Here is a 27544-nt window from a genome sequence, read left to right on the forward strand (position 1 = left end):
TTTTCAATATGTTTGCCATGATAAATTCATCTGTAGAGGAGTTTATGCTATGAGGGGGAAAAACTGTTTCAGAAGTGAAGTCAGGATTTTTTTTATTTCATCTAAAATATTGACCCATGTTTGTGGTAAATCAGATAATAGACTTTTGACAAATATATAATAGACTTTTGCAGACTGTATCTGTCAATTTACATTCACGTGCTGACGGACAACTCTTGACCTATCCAATATGGCAGATGCACCAATGTAGTGGTCCATAGAAAGAGCTGCTAATGGGACCTGGGTAGCTCAGCGAGTATTGATGCTGACTACCACCCCTGGAGTCGCGAGTGCGAATCCAGGGCCTGTTGAGTGACTCCAGCCAGGTCTCCTAAGCAACCAAATTGGCCCAGTTGCTAGGGAGGGTAGAGTGGAAAAGATCCTATAGTTGTTTGTATGATATATCATCCTCCAAGTTACAATACAACTATTAGGGATGAATTCTCAGAACAGCTCTCTGGTTTGTTTTTAATATATGATAAGATCATTATTGTTGGGAATTTACATTTTCATGTAGACAAGGCTGATGACCCCATGGTTAACAAATTTTTAAACATTATACAGTCTTTTAATTTGCAGCAGTGTATATCTGGTCCAACACATAACAGGGGTCATACGTTAGATTTGGTCTTTACTCTTGAATTAGTTCAGAGTAATCTGAAAATAGAGTACACTTTTGTGTCAGATCATAAAAGCATTCATTCTCGTACTTTAACTCCAGAAATTGTAGATACATTTTCAGTTCAGTTCATTATATTTTGTGAAGCAGAAGCACTTTGACATATATTGCTAAAAGGTGCTATATAAATTATTATTTTTATTATAATGCAATAGGTATCATGAACGAACAATGAACAATATTTTAACCATTATTTATTAATCTTGGTAATGTTAATGGAGAATGTTCTTTGTTAGTACATAGTGCATATCCAACTTTTAATTTTAAAAATTATATTAGTAAATGTTAAAATTAACATTAACCAAGATTAACAAATCCTGAAAATGTATTGCTCATTGTCACTCAAACCAGCCCATCTGGCACCAACAATCATCCATGCAATTATCTAATCAGCCAATCATGTGGCAGCAGTGCAGTGCAAAAAATCATGCAGATACAGGTCAGGAACTTCACATCAACCATTAGAATGGGGAAAAAAATTTGATCTCAGTGATTTGGACCGTGGCATGATTGTTGGTACCAGATGGTCTGGTTTGTGTATTTATATAACTGCTGATCTGCTTTGGCCAGAATCGATCGGGCCTTTCTCCCTCAGCAGATCTGTGAGCTGGGACTCTGTGAGCTCGCTTGATCTCCAGCTTGTGGCCTGTTATGTCGAGCAGACTTGGGGAAATCTTGTCTAGGAATTTCACCATATCTCTGCCCTCCTCATGCTCAGGAATTCCAACAATTCAAATGTTCTATTCTCAAGATCTTCAAGCTTTTCAAAAACACGTTCCAAATCATCTTTGGTCTTGGGCGGATTAGCGGCTAATTCCCTCTCCGATGACTCCAAATAATCGATTCATTTTTCAACATTTGTCACTCTTGTGACTAACTCAGAGAATTTTTTCCATCGCCGTAATCGATCGACGTATTATAGCGAGATCCTCCAAGTCCGCAAGTACCTTCGTCAACATCACCGACATGTTGGACAGTTGACGCTGGATTTCTTCTCCCGCCGCGCCATCCAAATCGAGTCCCCGGTCCACAGGCCTGTCTGGGCTTTCATCTTGAACCTGTAAGTGTCTTTTAATGTCTCCAGAGCCTGGGGATTTTGACTTCTTTGCTATGTTTACCTCAAACAGCAAATGTGTAACTGGGTGTTTGAATTTCACCGGATTATATCATGAAAATAATAAAAATAATTAGCAAAGTGCACAGAGCTGTCTCTCATATGTCTGCCCTTCGCATGGCATCACGTGGCTCCTCCAACCTAGTTCATATATATTAATATTTATATATTTATTTCATTTAAAAAAGTAAATTTTCATGGTTCAGTCAATACTGTTTATTTTTGTAATAAATTTCAGCACTATTTTACTTTGTGTTATTTTGTCATTCAGATTCAATTTTAAAAACTATCAGTTGATTAATCGGTTATTGGCAGGTACTGCCCAACTTTGTTATCGGTATTGGTAAAATCCACTTATAATGGGAAGGTCACACTTGAAGATAGAAAAAAAGACAATTTTAAAATATCAACTGCAATAACAGCATGAAGTCCAATTTAATTACTCGAAGTGGTAATAAATTACTTACAGCACCCAAGACAATGTGCAGAGCATACTGAAAAACAACAACAAAAAACAATTTCAAGAACCATTCAAATTGCATAAAAGGTACTCTATGTGTTTACAGTATCGTATATGCCAGGTTAAGCATGATCCATGCTCTACCAGTTGAACTACAGAGCTCCTGCATTTCAACCGGATGAGATAGAGCAAGGATTATAGTAAGGCCAATGCTTTGGGTTCCAAGAAAACACACACATTTATGTCAATAGATTGAATGCACTGTAAGTTGCTTACAATAAAAGTGTCTGTCAATTCAGTAAATGTAAATGCATGTGTCCTTATTCTTTCTTTTTTTTAAAAAAAAAATAAAATAAAAAAAAAACCTTATAAAGCACACCAGTTATAGGTTTATTTATGTCAAAAACATGATTTGCCTATATTCCTCACCATCAACACAAAAACCCAACAGTCTGACCAATGGCGTGCTCACTGTTGAACTGGTGGTTGGTGGCATTTTGGCTGAAGTGGGATGCTGTTTATGTTTACAAAAATGTGAATGATTTTTAAAATAATTTATCTTTAAAACTGTAGTTGCTCAGTACAGACAGTGGTAATAGAGTGATGCTCTACAGCCACCACATCTGTGAAAAGTAAAGTAAATATAAATATTTGTACTACACATATTGACAAACAACTCGATATGTGTCCGAACACTACAAGAGGGTTAAACTAAAATGAAAACAAGTCCATCATTAAAAACACGGACTGCCTTTCACTTCACCAAGGCGCTCGGAAAGTCGCAGAAGTCATTTTCTGAAATTTGTAAAACATATGGCATGGCACTAGCGCTTTGTATTTCACAACAGAGCATTTATAGATCAGTGAAAACTGGCACACGTACAGCCGTAGCGCTGTGTGTCGCTGTTGAGCTCGTCATCTGCTTTATTTCGACTTAAAGGAGACGCAACAAAGAACGCTAATCAGCGATCTGAGTGGGCCCTGCTAACAGCGTGGTTTACTATAGCTTTAAGAACCTAAAATAGGCTCTGGGTCTTTAAAATGAATTTTGCACAGTTATTATAGAGATGATTGACTAAGTTTTCAATCCATACGACTTACATTTTTGCAAAGAATTTGCAAGAGAAGCAAGAGCGTCCGTTGAAATATGTATGACAATAGGAACAGGGCCGTTAGCAAACCACCATTTTTCATATTTTATGTCTCCTGTTTGTTTCAAGCTGTGTTTCAATTGGCTGAGAATTATTAAGAGAAAACAAGAGAGAAAACAACTTTAGCGGTGATGGAACCGCAACTCTCGAACAACAAAGATGAGGTGGAGAGTGAGATGGCCGTGGAGAAATCCGCGGATCAGAGTGCGGCATCCACCCCGCACAGAGCATCGAGAGGACGAGAGGACGGCTGCTTGAACACCGAAGAGGCTTGCTCGCGCGAAACAAACGGATCTGCGTCGAGCTTGACGGGCTCTGGGCGGGTTTTACGGGACAGGTCAATGCGATCGCTCCCCTTGTGGAGGCAGAGCGATATCGGAGAAGATGAGGTGATCTGCGAAACAGCTGCGAACCGCCGGAGGAAAGCGTCATTCCCGCGGCGCAAGAAGAGTACAGCAGCCGGAGCGGGTTCATTGGATTCGGCCGGAGAGAACAGCGCTGACTGCGGCCCTTCGGCTGAGTACGTGCTACTTTTCTGTCTGTACAACACTGCATGTTTTAGAGAGCAACATGATGTGGCCTCGCTTGTAAAGATCCGTCGCAATTTCATAGTAATAATAATGTAAGGCATTTCTATGTTCCTCAGGGGGCGTTCACATCGAACTCGTCCTTGCGTCTGAAAATGCTGCACGGAGCGCAACGAATGGAACAGAACGCAGGTGTCTCTAGACGAGTATTTTTAACTTGACACCGCTTCATAAAAACGCAACGGTCAAAGTCGTCCATCTTGAGCATGTTTATGTAGAAAAACAATTGAAAACTGCAGACGGATGAAAAGACACGTTCGGTTTGAACGGCCCCTTACACGTTTAGACATAATGCTAAATAAAATGTCAGAATAAAGTGTTTTCATTTTAACTTCAACACTAGTGAGCTCAATTTAAAGACTAAGCAGTGGGGTAAATATATATATTTAAAATAGTGGTCAACCAATGAGTTTTTCAATGGCCAATGCTGATAAGAATATTTTGAGAGCAGGATGGCCAATATAGATGTCAATAAATATAATACAATTTATACAACACAATAACAGCAACCGATTACTTGGTCAATATTTGGCCATTTTGCAATTATCGGCATCTGCCGAAAACCTTGTTTGTTTGGCCGATTAACAGAAGTGTTAACTTTCCCTTGTGTCAGTTTCAAAATCTACCAATAGATTTATCAACTGATAGTCAACACTTACTGTTTTCAAGTTTTTTTTTCTTTTCAAGTTTATGCAAAATATCGAGAGTTCTGGCAAACTTGCCGCAAATGTCCTACTCATTACTTTCACATGCAAATGAGCTTGCAATTTGCCACAAATGTTTGATATAAATAATGAGCTGCAAATTTGCAGCAAGTTTGCCAGAACTCTCAATTTTTGTAAAGTGAAACAAACACTTATTTTATGAAATATTTTCTCAAAAAAACAAACAAACTGGAAACAGAAAGTGTTGACTATCTATAGATAAAGCCGATGATGATAATAGAAAAATGGCCAAATAACATCCAGGCCGATTAATCGGTCTATCACTAAAAAAAAATCACCCGCCCCTCAGTGCGCGCACTCACTCTGACACAGGGAGGTCAATCTGAGATATGATGAATTAAACTCTGTTTCTTTGTCTCATGACAGGTTTGAAGAAAACAAGGATGCGCTGGCTAAACGAGGTACTTTTAAATACCATTGTTTTTATGTTGTTGATGATGAGTATATAAAAGATGATGTGAATCTGATTATGCTTCATATCACTGTGTTCTCCTCCAGCGGCCCGCGGCAGACGGCCTCAGGTGCGCTCAGGGGGCCGCACCTGCCGGGGCTCGCCTAGGACTGCGTTTAAGATTGAGCCAGATACGGACAGTGACTATGGTGCGATGCTATGCTTTTAAAGATAGCAGACTAAGGGGTTTCTTTACAAATGCTCGACTTATCACTGGCTATAAAACTTTATGTAAATAACTATAGATAAACAGTTAAACAACTATGGATTGATCGTGGTTGCACATGTCTTTTTGTGTTTGCAGTGGAAGCGAACACAGCAGTTGAGAAGACAGGGACAAGGTGATTCCACACTGTTATTAAAGGGATGTTCTGGGTTCAATACAAGTAATGCTCAATTGACAGCATTTGTGGCATAATTATGATTACCAAAAAAAATTTTTTTGACTCGTCCCTTGTTTATAAAAAAAAAAATAAAAGCAAAAATTGCAGTTATAGTATGGCTCTAACAATGGATGTGAATGGGGCCAATACATATTTCAGAAGTATAGCTACATGACGTAAACCTTATTCATGTTAACATTATTTGAGTGTGATAAAATTGCTTACTAACCTTATCTGTGTAAAATAATAGCCAATATTACAACTTTTTTGTTATGATGATGTAACACCAATATACCCAGTAACCTGGTAGATGCCGTGATGCCAGTAAATCCCTGATTTTATGACACTAAAATAATGTTAACACATATAATGTTTATGTCTTGTGACTATACGTTTTAAACCGTGTGTATTTTATTGTTTATGGATTGGCCCCATTCACTTCCATTGCAAGTGCCTCACTGTAACCACGACTTTTGCTGCTTCTTTTTTTTTTATAAACGATGGACAAGTCGAAATTATTTTTGTAGTAATCATTAGGTGCTTTTCCACCATCGGGCCAACAGTTCTGAACACGGTGAGGAACGGTTCCAGCAGCATTTCTGCTTACGCACGGTTCGGCATGGAACGATTATAAACCGTTCTCAGCCTGGATTTCTCGTCACGGTTAGCTAACCGTGCTCAACCGTGCTTGTCAAATGGCTTTAGCACGTGGTGACTTACGATTGTCCATTTGCCAGCGCAAAGGTAAGTCATTTGTTTATAGGTTGCTGGCAAATTTTGCTATGGTGAGCTTAATTGAATAAAATAGTGTATGTTTGGTGTATTTTCATGTTTTTAAGATGGTGGTTTAACTAGTATTGTACTTTTTCTACATGCCTTTTTTGTCAGGGAGGTAGATTACACTAGCTAGCTCATTAAAACTCCAATAATATATGTATCATTATATCACTTGTATAATATTGCACAACCCCTCAGCAAATTATGGTAAACCTCTCATCTTTTTCTCTTTGCGACATGGGACATGTCTTTCATGTGCATTAGCAGAGTAAAAACCAGGGGAAAAAGAAGTCCTAAAAACTGGAATATCCGATCATCTCCATACCGCACTTGCTCCAATGTTGATGGAATTGTTACAAACACTCAAGCACCATAGTGGAAAAAGAAACCATAACCATGCCAACTAGATGAACAGAACAGCATGGTTTCGCAACGAGAACCATTCGGACTGGTAGTGGAAAAGCAGCTATAATTATGCATCAGATGCTGTCGATTGAGCTTAACTTGCATTAAGCCTGGAGCATTCCTTTAAGAAAACACATGGAAACTATTTATACTAAGTTTTGGTTATTTGACTTGTTTACTCAACTGAGAGTGGCATTTCTAATTAAGGACAGTGATGGCTACTAGTGTTTTGGTGTTGATGTAACTTGCCCTATGTTTGTTACTGCCTTATTCCAGTGTGGAGAAAAAGGAAGATGAGAGCATGGATGACGATGACCTAATGGAAGAGGATGACTCTCCATTCGTGGATGACCCAAGAGACCAAAACTACCTACCCCATTCACAGAGGTACAGAATCTGGATGTAACACCTTATATGTTTACTGATTGTAGACATATGGAATAACAGGTATTCCATTAGAGCCTTGAAAATTTTTGTCATCATAACCCCTTGAAAAACAATGATAATATAATTGTATATTACAGATGTTACAGACTCGGATTGAGATATGCTAATTACAGGTTGCATTGCTTGTCATTATGAGATGATTATAGTAATCAGTCAATCATAAAATTATGTCATATGAACATGATGATGTCAGTCGTGCATTAGATGATGCAGGTGAACTGAGAGCTCACTAATATGGCTTGGTGCTCTTGTTTGGCTGTACAGCAGTGAGGAAGAGGATGCCATCATCAGCAGTGATGAAGAAATCCCATTTACAGATGATTTGAATGACCAGAGCTACGATCCAAAGTGTGTGAGGTGGGGTTTTATATGTTTCTATATATACTGTATGTATTTTTCACATAATACTGCTTACATGTTTACAGGAATATTTCAAAGGATTCATCTGTCAGCGCAAACCGTTGTTTACGCTGTGGACAGTGCATCATTATGAAGTTTTTTTATTGAACGTAGTCTTTTTTTTTTTTAAACATACGTCCTCCTATGCCATCTCTGACTTCTGTTGTTTTACTTCACAGGGATCCTTCTAAACCGAGGCGCAGACCTCTTCGAGGACAGAAAGAGAAGGCAGCAGTGTCAGAGAGCGCAAATGAGGAAGAGCCAGAGATAAAAACTGAGGGAGCGGAGAGTACAGATGAGAAGATTGGTGCAGAATTTAATGAAGACACTGAGCTGCCCAGGAAGTGAGTTAATCATATTGTTTTATATTTTTGTCATGGAAATGCAACTGCCCATTGTCTCAATGACATGTTCTCACTCAAACAGACTTGCAGAAATGAGTGAATAATAAAAATATATTAACCTTCTTGCAGAGTCAGAAATGACTTGATTTTATTTTGAGGGGCATTTTTGATTTCACGAAGGCATATTTTTTCTAACCATGTAAAAGTTATATTAAATGTTTAATACAAATCAGTTCATTGATGTAAAATTCTGAGTCTAATGAATTAGGTTTTTAATGTATCACCTCTTATTCATACAATTAAATAAACATTATTTAATATTTGATGCAAAAATATGTATAACTGGTAGAGCTGTCAGAATTAACACGTTCATTTTTCTTAAATGCAATTAACGTATTGACCGTTACAGCATAAACCAGCATAAACACTTGTTGAGAGGGTGGAACCTTTGTAAAGTTTTCGCCCGGAGTCATTACACTGATGCACACTTCACAAACACACACAATAGCGCTTCAGTGTCAGTGATAAAATGGAGAAAGGACCTCTAAATGCTATTTGATGTACAATACCAGCCCAGATGGGACTTGTGATAGAAATCAAGTATTTTTCAGCCTATGTAAGGTGCATTTTAATTACCACAGAAGCACGCTAAGTCTTAACTAGATGTTTGGTCTGCACGCGCTTTCCATGTGGAGTTCAAAGCGCCACTTGATGCTGGTGTTGCCGCCCTGATGCGAGTCATGAACACGGCATCACGATTGCTGTAACAAAGTGGATAGCCACAGTCTACCGGCAAATTAATATTGTGGAGGATGAGAGTTTAAGAGATTTAATACTAGTTATTTAGTATTTGGTTCTAGACTAGTTCTTTCAATTATTCAAACTCCCAATGAGACTTTGGGAAACGTTTAAGGTTACATGAATTTGTGCTATTTTAGAGCATTTCTATCTTTATACTGTGGAAGGCTTTGTTTGGAAAATGTTAATAAAGCATTATATTGTTATATATTGTTGTTTCCTAAGATGGAAAAAATGCATTTTGACAGGAAATAGAAGTATATATATATATATATTGTCAAATTTCAGCATTTTCAATATCTGTGATTAATCAGGATGAACTACAAACATTGAGATTAATCGTGATTAAAATGTTTAATGGATGGACAACATTAATAACCAGTCCCAAAATTGCATATTAGAACTATATAATTTTTATGAAGAAAATACAGAGTAATTCGTTACAGGTGCATTTGTTGCCCCCACATTTTGAATTTCAGGAGCATTTTTCTCTTTCTATTGCATTTTAGCCACCTTTCATTTCTGACCCTTGTATTTTTTTCTAGAAGAGGGCGGAGAAGGAAAGATGACAAAAGTCCTCGTCTCCCAAAGAGAAGGTAACAAAGCCTCCCTTATTGAATGCTGAAAACAACCTAAAATATATTTAGAGCAGTAAGCATGTCCTTTTTTTTTTTTTTTTACATTAGAAAAAGATTTGACAGTATTTCCCAGCATTATTTATCATTTGAGTAGTATTTACTGTTGCAATTATTTCTTGTTACAGTGTCTACTGATGGTTAAGTGTTAGTATAGCTTTTGTAAATAAAGGTCAGGTTGGGCTTACATTTCCACAAATAAGTGGGTTGGTTTTAAAGGAATATTACAGGTTAAATCAAATTTATTTAATCTAGTCTAAATCGTCTTTTTAAGGTGAGAGTACTTTTCTAGGTGGATGAACTTCTGGATTTGCATTGCTGTAATTCATCTTTGTGAAATTAGCTCTACAAGTAGTTGCATAATGTTCCTTCCAGATATCTTTGCGTTCAAAATTCACTAGTTTTAAACAGTCATGTTAAAGTGATATGACTATACTGTATATATATTCAAAATATTGTGATAATTGTATTTCTATCATTTATTCCTGCGCTTTAAAATTGCCCTATAGACTTCCATTGTAAGTGCATTTATGTAAACATGTTTTCTGTTCCTTTTTACAAACTGAGACTGTATTCCTTTAAAACACGTAAATAAAATGCATTTTCAAATTTTAACTGCGTAAAAACTGAGGAACAAAAAATAACTAAATCCTTTTTTATGTTAACTCAAGATCCCTTGTTCTTCTGTACAGGAAAAAGCCACCAGTCCAGTATGTGCGTTGTGAAATGGAAGGATGTGGTACAGTGCTGGCCCACCCACGATACTTACAGGTACAAATGCAAACTAGTGTATCTCTGACTGTCGGAGACACAGAAATGAGATTTGAAACCTTTCTGTTGTTTACTTCTCCTGCAGCATCACATCAAATACCAACACCTGATGAAGAAGAAGTATGTCTGCCCTCACCCCTCATGTGGAAGACTCTTCCGGCTGCAGAAACAGCTGCTGCGTCATGCCAAACACCATACAGGTAAATCAGATGCATCTAGTTTAAATGGAAACTGAAGCTCAGGTTCCCTTGTGTTAACATACAGCTTGTGTTGCAGATCAGAGAGACTACATCTGTGAGTTCTGTGCTCGCGCCTTCAAGAGCTCTCACAATCTGGCTGTGCATCGAATGATACACACTGGAGAGAAGCCACTGCAGTAAGTCACTTCTTTGCTTCATATACAGTGCACCATACATGCATCTTACACTTAAGGGAACTAGATTAATAAAAGAGAAATTGACACATAATATGTCCATTAATTTTTATTATTATTATTATTATTTACATATGTATAAGTGACAGTGTACTGTATATCTTGGGCTCTGTAACTGGTCTATATTTCTTTTATGTTTTTCAAAAAAAACATTTACATAATTAAAAAATCTAAATATATTTTCAAAAATTATTAAATGTAATTTTATTAAATACAATATATATATATATACAGGTGCATCTCAATAAATTAGAATGTCGTGGAAAAGTTCATTTATTTCAGTAATTCAACTCAAATTGTGAAACTCGTGTATTAAATAAATTCAATGCACACAGACTGAAGTAGTTTAAGTCTTTGGTTCTTTTAATTGTGATGATTTTGGCTCACATTTAACAAAAACCCACCAATTCACTATTTCAAAAAATTAGAATACATCATAAGACCAATAAAAAAAAAAACATTTTTAGTGAATTGTTGGCCTTCTGGAAAGTATGTTCATTTACTGTAAATGTACTCAGTACTTGGTAGGGGCTCCTTTTGCTTTAATTACTGCCTCAATTCGGCGTGGCATGGAGGTGATCAATTTGTGGCACTGCTGAGGTGGTATGGAAGCCCAGGTTTCTTTGACAGTGGCCTTCAGCTCATCTGCATTTTTTGGTCTCTTGTTTCTCATTTTCCTCTTGACAATACCCCATAGATTCTCTATGGGGTTCAGGTCTGGTGAGTTTGCTGGCCAGTCAAGCACACCAACACCATGGTAATTTAACCAACTTTTGGTGCTTTTGGCAGTGTGGGCAGGTGCCAAATCCTGCTGGAAAATGAAATCAGCATCTTTAAAAAGCTGGTCAGCAGAAGGAAGCCTGAAGTGCTCCAAAATTTCTTGGTAAACGGGTGCAGTGACTTTGGTTTTTAAAAAACACAATGGACCAACACCAGCAGATGACATTGCACCCCAAATCATCACAGACTGTGGAAACTTAACACTGGACTTCAAGCAACTTGGGCTATGAGCTTCTCCACCCTTCCTCCAGACTCTAGGCCCTTGGTTTCCAAATGAAATACAAAACTTGCTCTCATCTGAAAAGAGGAATTTGGAACACTGGGCAACAGTCCAGTTCTTCTTCTCCTTAGCCCAGGTAAGACGCCTCTGACGTTGTCTGTGGTTCAGGAGTGGCTTGACAAGAGGAATACGACAACTGTAGCCAAATTCCTTGACATGTCTTTGTGTGGTGGCTCTTGATGCCTTGACCCCAGCCTCAGTCCATTCCTTGTGAAGTTCACCCAAATTCTTGAATCGATTTTGCTTGACAATCATAAGGCTGCGGTTCTCTCAGTTGGTTGTGCATCTTTTTCTTCCACACTTTTTCCTTCCACTCAACTTTCTGTTAACATGCTTGGATACAGCACTCTGTGAACAGCCAGCTTCTTTGGCAATGAATGTTTGTGGCTTACCCTCCTTGTGAAGGGTGTCAATGATTGTCTTCTGGACAACTGTCAGATCAGCAGTCTTCCCCATGATTGTGTAGCCTAGTGAACCAAACTGAGAGACCATTTTGAAGGCTCAGGAAACCTTTGCAGGTGTTTTGAGTTGATTAGCTGATTGGCATGTCACCATATTCTAATTTTTTGAGATAGTGAATTGGTGGGTTTTTGTTAAATGTGAGCCAAAATCATCACAATTAAAAGAACCAAAGACTTAAACTACTTCAGTCTGTGTGCATTGAATTGATTTAATACACGAGTTTCACAATTTGAGTTGAATTACTGAAATAAATGAACTTTTCCACGACATTCTAATTTATTGAGATGCACCTGTATATATATATATATATATATATATATATATATATATATATATATATATATATATATATATATATATATATATATATACATACACTGGCAGCCAAAAGTTTAGAATAATGTACAGATTTTGCTCTTATGGAAAGAAATTGGTACTTTTATTCACCAAAGTGGCATTCATCTGATCACAATGTATAGTCAGGACATTAATAACATGAAAAATTACAATTACAATTTGAAACAAATGTTCAGAACTTCTTAAACTACTTCAAAGAGTTTGCACAAAAAATCTTCCATGTGCAGCAATGACAGCTTTGCAGATCCTTGGCATTCTAGCTGTCAGTTTGTCCACATACTCAGGTGACATTTCACCCCACGCTTCCTGTAGCACTTGCCATAGATGTGGCTGTCTTGTTGGGCACTTCTCACGCACCTTACAGTCTAGCTGATCCCACAAAAGCTCAATGAGGTTAAGATCTATAACACTCTTTTCCAATTATCTGTTGCCCTATTTCTTTGCCCACTTGAACATTTTCTTTTCTTTTCTTTTCTTTTTTCTGTTTCAAAAATGGCTTTTTCTTTGCAATTCTTCCCATAAAGCCTGCACCCCGAGTCTTCTCTGTACTGTTGTATATGAAACTGGTGTTGAGCGGGTAGAATTCAATGAAGCTGTCAGCTGAGGACATGTGAGGCATCTATTTCTCAAACTAGAGACTCTGATGTACTTATCCTCTTGTTTAGTTGTACATCTGGCCTTCCACATCTCTTTCTGTCCTTGTTAGAGCCAGTTGTTTTTTGTCTTTGAAGACTGTAGTTCACACTACAGTGAAGTATATGTATGAAGTATTCAATTTTTTTTTTTTTTTTTTTTTTTTTTTTTGGCAATTTCAAGCATTGTATAGCCTTCATTCTTCAAAACAATGATTGACTGACGAGTTTCTAGAGAAAGCTGTTTCTTTTTTGCCATTTTTGACCTAATATTGACCTTAAGACATGTCAGTCTAAACTCAAAAACAAACACAAACACAATATTAAGCTTCATTTAACAAACCAAATAGCTTTCAACTGTGTTTGATATAATGGCAAGTGATTTTCTAGTACCAAATTAGCAATTTAGCATGACTACTGAAGGATAAGGTGTTGGAGTGATGGCTGCTGGAAATGGGGCCTGTCTAGATTTGATGAAAAATGACTTTTTTCAAATACTGATGGCGCTGTTTTTACATAAGTAATGTCCTGACTATACTTTGTGATCAGTTGAATGCCACTTTGTTGAAATAAAAGTACCAATTTCCTTCCAATACAGCAAAATCTATACATTATTCCAAACTTTTGGCCGCCAGTGTGTATGCATATATATATACAGGTGCTGGTCATATAATTAGAATATCATCAAAAAGTTTATTTATTTCACTAATTCCATTCAAAAAGTGAAACTTGTATATTATATTCATTCATTACACACAGACTGATATATTTCAAATGTTTATTTCTTTTAATTTTGATGATTATAACTGACAACTAAGGAAAATCCCAAATTCAGTATCTCAGAAAATTAGAATATTACTTAAGACCAATACAAAGAAAGGATTTTTAGAAATCTTGGCCAACTGAAAAGTATGAACATGAAAAGTATGAGCATGTACAGCACTCAATACTTAGTTGGGGCTCCTTTTGCCTGAATTACTGCAGCAATGCGGCGTGACATGGAGTCGATCAGTCTGCGGCACTGCTCAGGTGTTATGAGAGCCCAGGTTGCTCTGATAGTGGCCTTCAGCTCTTCTGCATTGTTGGGTCTGGCATATCGCATCTTCCTCTTCACAATACCCCATAGATTTTCTATGGGGATAAGGTCAGGCGAGTTTGCTGGCCAATTAAGAACAGGGATACCATGGTCCTTAAACCAGATACTGGTTGCTTTGGCACTGTGTGCAGGTGCCAAGTCCTGTTGGAAAATGAAATCTGCATCTCCATAAAGTTGGTCAGCAGCAGGAAGTATGAAGTGCTCTAAAACTTCCTGGTATACGGCTGCGTTGACCTTGGACCTCAGAAAACACTGGACCAACACCAGCAGATGACATGGCACACCAAACCATCACCGACCGTGGAAACTTTACACTGGACCTCAAGCAACGTGGATTGTGTGCCTCTCCTCTCTTCCTCCAGACTCTGGGACCCTGATTTCCAAAGGAAATGCAAAATTTACTTTCATCAGAGAACATAACTTTGGACCACTCAGCAGCAGTCCAGTCCTTTTTGTCTTTAGCCCAGGCGAGACGCTTCAGACGCTGTCTGTTGTTCAAGAGTGGCTTGACACAAGGAATGCGACAGCTGAAACCAATGTCTTGCATACGTCTGTGCGTAGTGGTTCTCCCCCACATTTTGAATGGGTTTTGTTTCACAATCCTCTCCAGGGTGCGGTTATCCCTATTGCTTATACACTTTTTTCTACCACATCTTTTCCTTCCCTTCGCCTCTCTATTAATGTGCTTGGACACAGAGCTCTGTGAACAGCCAGCCTCTTTTGCAATGACCTTTTGTGTCTTGCCCTCCTTGTGCAACGTGTCAATGGTCGTCTTTTGGACAACTGTCAAGTCAGCAGTCTTCCCCATGATTGTGTAGCATACAGAACTAGACTGAGAGACCATTTAAAGGCCTTTGCAGGTGTTTTGAGTTAATTAGCTGATTAGAGTGTGGCACCAGTTGTCTTCAATATTGAACCTTTTCACAATATTCTAATTTTCTGAGATACTGAATTTGGGATTTTCCTTAGTTGTCAGTTATAATCATCAAAATTAAAAGAAATAAACATTTGAAATATATCAGTCTGTGTGTAATGAATGAATATAATATACAAGTTTCACTTTTTGAATGGAATTAGTGAAATAAATCAACTTTTTGATGATATTCTAATTATATGACCAGCACCTGTATATATATATATATATATATATATATATATATATATATATATATATATATATATATCATACATACACACTACCGGTCAAAAGTTTTGAAACACTCATTTATTATAATTTTTTTTTCTTCACATTTTTGAATAATAGTAAAGTCATCAAAACTATGGAATAACATAAATGGAACTATGGGAATTATGTTGTGACTAAACAAAATCCAAAATAATTCAAACTGTGTTATATTTTAGCATCTTCAAAGTAGTCACCCTTTGCCTAGAATTTGCAGAAATGTACTCTTGACATTTTCTCAACCAGCTTCTTGAGGTATCACCCTGGGATGCTTTTTAAACAGTATTGAAGGAGTTCCCATCTATGTTGGGCACTTATTGGCTGCTTTTCTTTATTATTTGGTCCAAGTCATCAATTCCAAAAAATGTTTTTGTTTTAAATAAACTTTTAGTTTTATAATGAAATAAATTAATATTTTGGCACAATTATATTTTTGTCTACAAAACTAATTTCAAACATTTAAGCATACGCCTTCAGATCAAAAGATTTTTAAGATCATAAGAAACATTTCAGTCAAGTGTTTCAAAACTTTTGACCGGTAGTATATATATGTATGTAATATATATAAAATCTATATAGATAGATAGATAGATTGATATAGATATAGATATATTTATATTAATTGTTGTATTCATTTATATAATGAATATCTTTTTATCCTCATTTCATTTCTGTGATCCGATGGTGTGACAAATTAATTTTTAAAAATACAGAATATAAATATTCCATGGAGTCTATATCAATTAATATGAGGTCATAAAAAGTGCATGTATAATAATTATAGACAATCTATTTGGAAATATTTACCTTTATAGTTTTATATTTAGATTTATTTTAAAAGAGTTTATAGCATGTCACACCACAGGACACAGGTGAAATATCTTAAAATTTCATTTCAACTAAGCAAATAACAAATTCAGTTTGAAAAACACTACATGAAAATTTAGATTTGCAAGCTTTCGATTCCAAATTTGATTCGATATTGATTCAAATGTATATATTTCAGTTATAATGTCCTTTTTGCTTACATATGAAAGAAATTCTCTCCCAGCTAATACTGTTAATTATACAGAGGACCTTCTTACTAGCTACATTATAATTACTAATTATATTTCATTCGTTTTTCATAATTTTGGCTTTTTAAATTGAACAAATCCATGTGTTCAATAAGATATTATATTGCATTTATTATTTTTTGTTACATTTTTAGTAATTAATTGCATAATTTGTACTATTTATAAGTATTTAAATTGATTTGTTGAACACGTGCTAAAACTGGTACTGTCTAATGAGCGCATGTTAATGAGAGAGACTTGAATGGCTTTATCTCATCTCTGCCATGCATGATTAGAATTAAATGTTTATTTTTTGGTTTGTTTTGATCAACAACTGACCTGTAAAGAACAGAAAGGGTATTAAAAGAGACATTATTCAATGACAAATGGGTCGCGTGGATCTGGTCTTTGGAAATGCATTACACGGAACAACTTTAACTCTCAACATGCAGTGAAATAATCTCGCTGCTGAATCACCACTATACTACACATTTACTGGTGAGTGAAATGTAAATAATTACCAGCCAGTTGCCAAATATATACAGTTTAGTCACATAGCATGAATTTTGGTTGCAAATGTGAGTTATTTCCTCTCATTGTAGTTGAGAGTTGCGCATAGAGTAAAAGATCGATCTTGGGATTTTTAGAATCAATATCTAGATCGTTCAAATGAATATCGCGATGTATCGGAAAATCTATATTTTTACCCACCCCTATATCTCAGCCTCTTATCTCATTCCCATTATAGGTGCGAGATCTGTGGCTTCACTTGCCGTCAGAAGGCCTCCCTCAATTGGCACATGAAGAAACATGATGCAGATGCTACGTACCAGTTCTCCTGCAACATCTGTGGAAAGAAGTTTGAGAAGAAGGACAGCGTGGTGGCTCACAAAGCCAAGAGTCACCCTGAAGTCCTCATTGCTGAGGCATTGGCGGCCAATGCTGGAGCCCTCATCACCACTCCAGCTGGAGTCAGCACACTGCTAGGAGCCTCCACGGGCACACAGACAGAGCCGGTGGTCCTGGAGGTGCAGAGGAGCTCTGTGGTGCGAGGAGGTCAGGTGCGTCCAGTGATGGTTGTGGATCAGGAGCCCTCGTTGCACACCATGCAGGTACCTGTGGGCCTGGCCTTGTCATCCACAGAGGAGGAAAACAGCGTTCCATCGCAGCAGACCTCAGCTCACAGTTTGCAGATGCCACTTCAGTTTGTCACCCCGCCTGTCTCGCAGCAACAACACCAAATGCAGCAGTTACCACTCCAACCCTCCACTACCATCACCCAGCAGGCCCCTTTGGTCCAGCAGATGCCCGTGCAGTCCTACAACCCCCAGATGGTCCACATGACCTTCCGAGCTCTTCCTCAGCAGCAGCTTCCTCTGCTTTCTGGCACTCAGCAGATGCCCCTTCAGACAACCCAGCCACAGCATATCCAGGCAATCGCCAGACCCCCTAAGCTCAACCCAGCTCCCAATACTCCCCACCTTTCCCAAACCTTGCCTGAGGCTTCCTCTGTTTGCCGGAGCAGTTTGGAATTTGGCTCTGATCCTCCCTCTTCTTCATCTACTTCTCACCAGTCTTCCACCACCTCTTCAGAGACAAGACAGGTCATCTGGGTGGAACATGGAACTAATGAGAATGAAAATGGTGGTGGGGTTTGGGAGATAGGTGGGGAAGGGGAGGAGCAGATTATGACAGACAGTTCAGATGGGCAGATGGAGCGTGTACTGATATAGTGAATGAAGTTTATGGTGTAACATGAAGGAAAACGAGGTGACTGGTGTTTGTCACCGTCCTGATAATAAATACCCTTAAGTTAAATATATAAAGTCATAAATATATTGTATGTAACCGCATTAACTTTTGGTAGGTTTGTAGAAACGTCTGTATCAGGGACACCGTGTTGGAGTTGTTGTCATTGTTCATTTTGTATAAAAACAGTTCTAGTTCCCTCCAACAACCACATCTGTTTTTTGTGTGTTGTTTTGTGACTAAGGGCTTACTTAGACACCTAATTCAGCCCTCCTTTAATTTCTTATGCAATGCTTACAGAGACTAAAATAAGTTATATTTGTGCCATCGTGTGGCTTGGACGAGTACTGTAGGAATGAAAACCAGCTGCGCAATGAGCTGTAATGTCTCATGTGAAAAAAGGAAAACTCAGCAATACTGTACCAAAACACAAAATGTGCTGTTTTGATTTGATATTTTAACACTTATTAATCACACAGACAATATGTATGAACATTTATATTTATTTTCCATTATCCCAAAATTTTAGAATGGGGCTAATATATGATAAGTTATAAAGGGGTGATTCTCACAAAACTGGTCTGAGAAAACCTCCTGGTAATAATTTTTTTATTATTATTATATTTTGAAGCCTGCATTTAGTGACCATTAAGATTTTTTGCATTGTGACATTATTTCAGACACTTTAGCACATAATTTTCATTACCGTAATGCATCCGAAAGTTTTACTTTTACATAACTTTTTACTGCGTTATAATAATAAAAGATGCTGTCTGAATTAAAATCAATAAAAATGAAAGGCAGTACCAACTATGTACAACTATGATGAATACAATTTAAATAATATATAATTTTTTCTTCATTGTTATAATGAGAATTTGGGGCTAAAATGTGCATAACTGTCATGAAAATAATGTCACGATGTTAAAAATCTTAATGGTCCTAAAAAAAGACTTCATTTTCTATAGGAAAAATAATATTTCTTATTTGTTTTTCATTTTCTTAAAAGGTTTCATGAAAAAAGGTGTTCCAGGATTCTACAGACATTGAAATATGCCACTTAAAGGGATAGTTCACCCAAAAAAATAACATTCTCATTTACTCACCCTCATGCCATCCCAGATGTGTATGACTTTCTTCTGTTGAACTCAAATAATGATTTTGGAAGAATATTTCAGCTCTGTAGGTCCATACAATGCAAATGATTTATGGCCAGGACTTTGAAAGTCCAAAAAAGACATAAAGGTAGCATTAAAGTAATCCATAAGACTCCAGTGGTTATCTTCAGAAGCAATATGATAGGTATGGGTGAGAAACAGATCAATACTGAAGTCATTTTTTACTATAAATCTCCACTTTCACATTATTTGTTTTTGACAATTAACATTCTTCGTGGGCACAGAGGAGTATTTATTGTTAAAAAGTACTTAAATATTTATATATTTCTGATCCACACCTATCATATCACTTCTGATGACATGGATTAAACCACTGGAGTTTTATGGATTACTTTTATGCTGATTTTATATGCTTTTTGGACTTCAAAGTTCTGACCACCATTCACTTGCATTGTATGGACCTATAGAGCTGAAATATTCTTCTAAACATCTTTGTGTTTGCAAAAGAAAGACAGTCATACACAACTGGGATGGCATGAGGGTGAGTAAATAATGGGAGAATTTTCATTTTTGGGTGAACTATCCCTTTAAATGATGGCACTGTTCGTTACATCATTTTGAAGATTTTTCACACTTACACAGTAACAAGTCTTCCACAAATTTAAGTTCTTGATGCAGTTTATAATGCTTCCTAGTAGCATTTCAATTTAATAAACATAACACACTTATCTTGAGTGTATCTCACATAAAAGTGTGTTGTTCCCCAAATTATTTTATACAGACAGAAAGTCCTGGGATTCTGAATTGTGTCATCTTTTAATGGTGTGAGAGTCTGGCATACTGCTTCAATGCACGTTTTGGTGGAATGAGAGAATCATTCACTCCCACTCTTTTCTTTTTTCGCTGTTCACTGTCCTTCCCTTCATCTGTCTCCTTTATGTTATGAGAAGCCAGTGGATCATTATATGAATCTACTACAACACTGGCTGAGGCATTGTCTTTTAGTCCATTGTCAGAAGTGACCACATGGTTACTCTGTAGATCGCTGTCATGTGCAAACTTGCAGCTGATTCCAAAGCGGCAGCGACCATCCTTTCTGTAGGCCACACAAATGCGCTTTCCACCAATCTGGGTGGGCCGAGCTTGTACAGTAAGAGGTACGTGTTTCTGCAGGACATTCAGTCTCCCCTCAGCCATTTCTTTGAAGGGGTTTGCAAACACACTGCTGCCTGTAAGTAGTACACCTGAGCTGGAGCCTCCCAGAGGTGGAGGCGGGAGCTTGCGAGTTTGAGGACGGATGGATGGGGTCTGCAGGGACCCAGAAGAGTAGTGATCCACAACAGAAACCTCTTCATCCTCATTCTCTGGACCAGATTCAGACTCACTGGAAGGTGATTCTGGCTCCAACAGGAAATTGCACCTTTTCCTCTCCACCACAGCATCATCTGTCTTTTTAATGGACCTAAGAAGAAATATTTTGAGACAGTTATTTAAAACTGATGCCTGATCCTCATCACTTTAAAGTATAATATATATAACGAAATACACCGATGAGCCAAAACATTATGACCTTTGGCTTAATATGCTGTTAGTCTTCTGAGTGCCGCTAAAAAAGCGCTGAACCGCCGAGACATGGACTTACTCTACCAAACCCCAGAAGGTGTCCTGTGGTATCAGGCACCAAGACATTAGCAGCAGATGCTTCAAGTCCTGTAAGTTGTGAGGTGGGGCTGCAGTGGATTGGACTTGTTGGTCCAGCACATCCCACAGATGCATCTGGGGAATTTGGAGGCCAGGGCAACACCTTGAACTCTTCATCATGTTCCTCAAACCATTCCTGAACAATGTGTGGCAGGGTGCATTATACTGCTGAAAAAGGCCACTGTCATCAGGGAATACCATTGCCTTGAAGGGGTGTACCTGGAAAGCAACTATGTTTGGGTAGGTGGCATGTGACAAATTGATGTCCACATGAATGGTCAGACTCAGGGTTTCCCAGCAGAACATTTCCCAGAGCATCACACTCCCTCCACTGGCTTGTCGTATTTCCACAGTGCATCCTGGTGCCATCACTTTCCCAGGTAAATGGCACACAAGTACACAGCCGTCCACATGATGTGAAAGAAAACGGGACTCATTGGACCAGACAAATTTCTTCCACTGCTCCAAGGTCCAGTTCCAACGCTCGTGTGCCCATTGTAGGCACATTTGACAATGGACAGGGACCATCATGGGCACTCTGACCGGTCTGCGGCTATGCAGCCCCATACGCAGCAGTTTGCGATGCACTGTGTTGTGACACATTCCCCCCGTAAGCATCATTAAAATTTTCTGTGACTTGTGCCACAGTAGACCTTCTGTCGGTTCGGACCAGACAGGATAGCCTTCGTTGCTCTTGTGCATCGATGGCCTTGTGTGTCCAACACCCTGTCGCCAGTTTGTGCTTTTTCCCTCCTCTGACCACTGTCGGTAGGTACTCACCACTGCTGACTGGGAGCACCCCACAAGCCTTGCCATTTCAGAGATATTCTGACCCAGTCATCAGGTCATAACAATCTGGCCCTTGTCAAAGTCACTCAGGTCTTTACTCCTGCCCATTTCTCCTGCATTCAACACGTTTACTATGAGAACTGATTGTTCGCTTACCATCTAATCTACCCAGACCTTGACATGTGGCCTTGTGGTGTGATGATCAACGTTGTTTGCTTCACCTGTGAGTGGTCATAATGTTTTGGCTCATCAGTGTAGATTCAAGTATAAGATCATATATAACAACAATAACCATCTAGAGTGAGGGAAAAAAAAAAAAATATATATATATATATATTGGGTAAGTCTTGAACAACAGTATAAATCCCTATGAGAAAGAAATTACTAAACACACATGGGCTTTTGTGCAAATAAAAACTCGTGTCTTGATTGAAAGACTGAAATCGGATGTAACACATTCGGATATATTGCGATTTGTCTAGTGAATTATAAACTTACTCCGTACGATTGTCTTCTCCCCTCTCTTCATCCTCTGATTCAGACGAGACCCCGTATCCCACAAGCGAATTCATTACAAGTTAAATTCAAGTGCGTACCTGATCCAAAATTCCACTAAAGATGGTTGTCAGATAAGATATTTACAGTTAAATATCGATCATTTGTTTACCCGGAAGTCAGTGTTTCTTCGTGGACCATTAACAGAATGTGGGAGTAATGGAGTATATGACGAATGATGCCATCGCGTGGCGCGGAATAGTTACATGACAGCCTGTGGAGAGCTGGTGAAAAAAGTGAAATGCGATTACTTCACTAATAATACAGAACTAATTCTTCGGGTTAAATGCACTTTTTATTTTATTTTCTCCCAAAACACTAAATAGCAACAAAAACTGCCACTACACTTTCCCAAACACATGTTTGTCAACATGCAGCACTGCAACATTTTCAACGTCAATGTCTCTAAAAGTTATTTTTTCGGTAATTTGATCTAACATTTAATAACTTTTAAAATGTTTGAAGCTAATAAGGATCCTTGAAATTATCACATTTATTTTGAGAGAAAATAGGCCTACTTATTTAAAGGTGCACTCAATAATTTTTCATGTATGTCATTTTGGACTTACACTGAAACCTAGCGGCGTGGATGCAGCATAATTTAAAAGCAGTAGTTTTCAGTTATCAATGCTACTGTAGAAATGCACTACTCTCAGTTAGCCATAATTCATTTAATCAATTTGTTAAAGTGTCCAATAACAGTGCGGTTACTGAGATTAAGTGAATAGTATTCGGCTGGTCATGTGATGCTAACATGGATGCCCCCATTTGGGGATCCTTTCCACATAGATTAAAATAACTTTTAAAAGGTAACTGATGATGCTGGAGTCTTCAGAATTGCTATTCCTTTTCTTTAGGAGTAAAACTTTTTTAATTAGGAAAAAAAGCACTAAGTGCACCTTTAACACTTTCAGTTTTGTTTCAGGTGATTAAATCAGAAGTTTTTCAGTAACTGTCCAATAAGTGAAAGTATAGTTTTGGAGTTCTCAATAAATTAGAATGTCGTGGAAAAGTTCATTTATTTCAGTAATTCAACTCAAATTGTGAAACTCGTGTATTAAATCAATTCAATGCACACAGACTGAAGTAGTTTAAGTCTTTGGTTCTTTTAATTGTGATGATTTTGGCTCACATTTAACAAAAACCCACCAATTCACTATCTCAAAAAATTAGAATATGGTGACATGCCAATCAGCTAATCAACTCAAAACACCTGCAAAGGTTTCCTGAGCCTTCAAAATGGTCTCTCAGTTTGGTTCACTAGGCTACACAATCATGGGGAAGACTGTTGATCTGACAGTTGTCCAGAAGACAATCATTGACACCCTTCACAAGGAGGGTAAGCCACAAACATTCATTGCCAAAGAGGCTGGCTGTTCACAGAGTGCTGTAACCAAGCATGTTAACAGAAAGTTGAGTGGAAGGAAAAAGTGTGGAAGAAAAAGATGCACAACCAACCGAGAGAACCGCAGCCTTACAATTGTCAAGCAAAATCGATTCAAGAATTTGGGTGAACTTCACAAGGAATGGACTGAGGCTGGTGTCGAGGCATCAAGAGCCACCACACAGAGACGTGTCAAGGAATTTGGCTACAGTTGTCGTATTCCTCTTGTTAAGCCACTCCTGAACCACAGACAATGTCAGAGGTGTCTTACCTGGGCTAAGGAGAAGAAGAACTGGACTGTTGCCCAGTGGTCCAAAGTCCTCTTTTCAGATGAGATCAAGTTTTGTATTTCATTCGGAAACCAAGGTCCTAGAGTCTGGAGGAAGGGTGGAGAAGCTCATAGCCCAAGTTGCTTGAAGTCCAGTGTTAAGTTTCCACAGTCTGTGATGATTTGGGGTGCAATGTCATCTGCTGGTGTTGGTCCATTGTGTTTTTTGAAAACCAAAGTCACTGCACCCGTTTAGCAAGTAATATTGGAGCACTTCATGCTTCCTTCTGCTGACCAGCTTTTTAAAATTGCCAAAAGCACCAAAAGTTGGTTAAATGACCATGGTGTTGGTGTGCTTGACTGGCCAGCAAACTCACCAGACCTGAACCCCATAGAGAATCTATGGGGTATTGTCAAGAGGAAAATGAGAAACAAGAGACCAAAAAATGCAGATGAGCTGAAGGCCACTGTCAAAGAAACCTGGGCTTCCATACCACCTCAGCAGTGCCACAAACTGATCACCTCCATGCCACGCCGAATTGAGGCAGTAATTAAAGCAAAAGGAGCCCCTACCAAGTATTGAGTACATATACAGTAAATGAACATACTTTCCAGAAGGCCAACAATTCACTAAAAATGTTTTTTTTATTGGTCTTATGATGTATTCTAATTTTTTGAGATAGTGAATTGGTGGGTTTTTGTTAAATGTGAGCCAAAATCATCACAATTAAAAGAACCAAAGACTTAAACTACTTCAGTCTGTGTGCATTGAATTTATTTAATACACGAGTTTCACAATTTGAGTTGAATTACTGAAATAAATGAACTTTTCCACGACATTCTAATTTATTGAGATGCACCTGTGTATATATATATATATTTTTTTTAAGGCCTCTTATTTCAGTGACAATGTTTAAAGTGGGCTCACATTGACTGATCCATTTACAATGGAGATTGCTTTGTTTGTAGAATACTTGAGATGCCAAATGTGATTGAAATTAACAGAAAATGATGAACCCATTTCTGAAGTGGTTATTTTGAGTAAGCATTGTCTTGTTACTCAAAAAAGCATCTTGCTGTCTCAAAAGTATATTTGCACAAGTTGACAAATTTTGCCCTATAGTGTATAATGGGGCTAAAAGCACACCTTAAGGAAAATTTGCTTATTTTTTTCTGGTCACAAAATGTATCAAGATCGAAACAAAATGTATTTCCTTTTATTAAATATTAATGGAACAACACAATTTGTGTGAAAAGAAAAAATAAAAAGGTGGTGAGAGAGCCTTTTACCCCACAACTGGGGTAAAATTCTCACAGGGGGTTATAGTGATATTGTGTAAATATAGGGACAATAGTTATAGGGCAAAATGTGTCAACTAATGTGAATACTTCTGAGACAGTAAGATGCTTTTTTGAGTAACAAAATAAGATAATGCGTTTTCAAAATAACCACTTAAGAAAAGGGTTAATCATTTTTTGTTCATTTCAATCACATTTGGCATTTCATAACATCTCAAGTAATCTATAAACAAATTAATCTCCATTGTGACTGGATCAGTCAATATGCCCAGTTTGAACATTTTTCAGAACAAATCTATTTGCCCCACTTAACACAATGTGTTTTATGAGGGCATTTAACCCCTGCAATAGGAGGGCTTTTTACCCCATATACCATCCTTTCACTTATTGAACATTTATTAACTCTCCTTTGGTATTAGGTCATTTTTTACCTAAATAATTCATTTATCTGAGCAGTACAAGACTTGGTGACTTTTCCTCCATTTGCCATCTGAACATAAAAAATAAAAAAATCGGGCTTCTAAGTCTGTGTTCATAAAAATAAAAAAGCGACACTTTTGGTATTCACGGTCAAAATTGACCGACCATTGAAAATGTATTCTGTATTTGATGTTTATTTTCTTGAGATTATTATGCATTTACTTTGAGTTATTAAATTTTTATGTTTGAAATAAATTATTGGTAGAAAAATGCTTATTCTGTGTCTTCTCTTTGTAACACCATGGTCAGGTTTGATGACAAGCATAATGACATAAACTGCAAAAACTGACACTTCAAATCAATTTTAAAATGTTAAACTTTGAGAAATAATATTTTGATAATGTCTAAATATATATCCAAATGCATATTTTATGATAAAATATCTACATCTACTGGCTGTTAGTGGCATGACATGGTTTTCAAGTCATGTTATTTATATTTTGTTCACCAGATGGCAGCAATCTGTCTCAAATTTATGTCACATTCTCATATTTTCTTCATACAAACATTTTCTTAATCTTTCAACTTATAGAAGTATAGGTTCTAAATTTTTTTTTCTTCCAAAAATGTGCTTATTTTTTATATGCAAATTAATGGTCACATTTAGAAATTTACATATAAATAAGATCAAAATAGCATAAAATCCCCCCCAATTTTTTTTTATTGTTCTTACTTCAGGGAAGATATTTTATCATTATCATTGTTATCATCATCAACAAAAAAAAAAAAAAAAATGACCATGAATAACAAAGGAAGGTGCCATTTTTTAATACCATAGGAGGTTTAAAAAAAACTTTTGAATGACCTTGAACAAAACTGAAAATGACATATAGTGATGATTTCATGAATTTTAATTAGCTAAATAAATTTGCAACATTTAAAAAAATAAAAAAAATAGATCAAATTGCCTCAAAGAGTATAGTGGCAATCAGGTGTTTAGCAAAGTACTGTTGTTGTTTTTTTTTGTTGCTGTTTAGTGTTTTGAGAGAAAATAAAATCAAAAGTGCATTTTACCTTGGGGGCCATTTGCCTGTTGTACCCTAACTACTGCCCCCAAATTATGTTGCTTCATTAGTATTAAATAAAACAAATTAGTTTTTTTCTTTATTACACGGCTAACTGAAATACTCGATAATGATTGTTCAATCATGCCATCCAGCAGCCTGATATGTAATGGACAATGTTCAATCAACTGGTAGTTATTGCAAAATAAACCTTGACAGGTTGGCCGGGACTGTAAATTATCCCACTTATTACATGACTACCTACTAATAAATGAATAAATACTATTATTTTGTGTTAATAACCGCTGACTGTACATTATCCCTTACTGTTACTTCCTTGTTATTTCAAACAGACCCAGAACAATTGCTTCAGTGTATGGAGGTCTACTGATAAGCAAGTGTTTCTGGTTAAAAAGTCACAAATGTAATGCCAGCAGCAACAATGTAATTTGGAAGTCTCCAGCTCATTTTATAAAACTTACTAAAGGTTTCCATTTCCAAATAAAGAATGACAAAACAATAAATCAGTGTTTATAAAGTTGCAACATCTGTGCAACCTAAAAGTATAGCCAACTGTAAAAATACATGTGTAGCATAAATTGGCATTAATTAAAAAGCATTAATTAAACATTTAACACGGTCATAGAGCATGTTTTTCTAATACATTTTTATTTGATGTATTTTATTAAATTATTCATAAAAGAGTTCTACAGTCGCAAGAAAAAGTATGTGAACCATTTGGAATTACCTGCAT

The 27544-nt window shown here is 37.2% G+C and overlaps 2 protein-coding genes across 5 annotated transcripts; one reads left to right on the plus strand and one right to left on the minus strand.

Moving 5' to 3' along the window:
* Window positions 1-3049: 3049 nt before the first annotated feature.
* On the plus strand, window positions 3050-18403 carry zfp91 (ZFP91 zinc finger protein, atypical E3 ubiquitin ligase). 4 transcript variants are annotated; one of them, XM_051702918.1, is made up of 12 exons: window positions 3050-3963; window positions 5122-5156; window positions 5254-5355; window positions 5511-5547; window positions 7048-7158; window positions 7483-7575; window positions 7797-7961; window positions 9308-9355; window positions 10087-10165; window positions 10251-10365; window positions 10442-10541; window positions 17192-18403. In XM_051702918.1, exons 1-12 carry the CDS (start codon window positions 3575-3577, stop codon window positions 18174-18176), a joined length of 2259 nt encoding a protein of 752 aa, XP_051558878.1. In that variant the 5' UTR covers window positions 3050-3574; the 3' UTR covers window positions 18177-18403. The 4 variants fall into 4 exon arrangements, with proteins under 4 accessions (XP_051558878.1, XP_051558880.1, XP_051558881.1 ...); XM_051702920.1 differs by having other exon boundaries at window positions 3051-3963; window positions 7483-7566; window positions 9305-9355; XM_051702917.1 differs by having other exon boundaries at window positions 3059-3963; window positions 9305-9355.
* A 276-nt stretch (window positions 18404-18679) lies between these two features.
* Window positions 18680-22738, minus strand: LOC127443940 (uncharacterized). The gene is made up of 2 exons (XM_051703022.1): window positions 22299-22738; window positions 18680-20772 (listed from the first exon to the last, which is right to left on the minus strand). The coding sequence occupies exons 1-2, from the start codon at window positions 22370-22372 to the stop codon at window positions 20127-20129; spliced, it is 720 nt and encodes a 239-aa protein (XP_051558982.1). The 5' UTR covers window positions 22373-22738; the 3' UTR covers window positions 18680-20126.
* Between the last annotated feature and the right edge of the window lie 4806 nt (window positions 22739-27544).

This window comes from Myxocyprinus asiaticus, chromosome 7, assembly GCF_019703515.2.
Source record: "Myxocyprinus asiaticus isolate MX2 ecotype Aquarium Trade chromosome 7, UBuf_Myxa_2, whole genome shotgun sequence".
Classification (NCBI taxonomy): domain Eukaryota; kingdom Metazoa; phylum Chordata; class Actinopteri; order Cypriniformes; family Catostomidae; genus Myxocyprinus; species Myxocyprinus asiaticus.

Excerpts from the sequence above, each read along its gene's own strand:
- LOC127443940 (XM_051703022.1), bottom strand. The coding sequence starts at position 22,372 with ATGAATTCGCTTGTGGGATACGGGGTCTCGTCTGAATCAGAGGATGAA. Across the intron at positions 20,773-22,298 it reads GGAGAAGACAATCGTACGGA|GTCCATTAAAAAGACAGATG; the intron begins GTAAGTTTATAA and ends ATTTCTTCTTAG.
- zfp91 (XM_051702917.1), top strand. The coding sequence starts at position 3,575 with ATGGAACCGCAACTCTCGAACAACAAAGATGAGGTGGAGAGTGAGATG. Across the intron at positions 7,159-7,482 it reads TACCTACCCCATTCACAGAG|CAGTGAGGAAGAGGATGCCA; the intron begins GTACAGAATCTG and ends TTGGCTGTACAG. Across the intron at positions 10,366-10,441 it reads TCATGCCAAACACCATACAG|ATCAGAGAGACTACATCTGT; the intron begins GTAAATCAGATG and ends CTTGTGTTGCAG.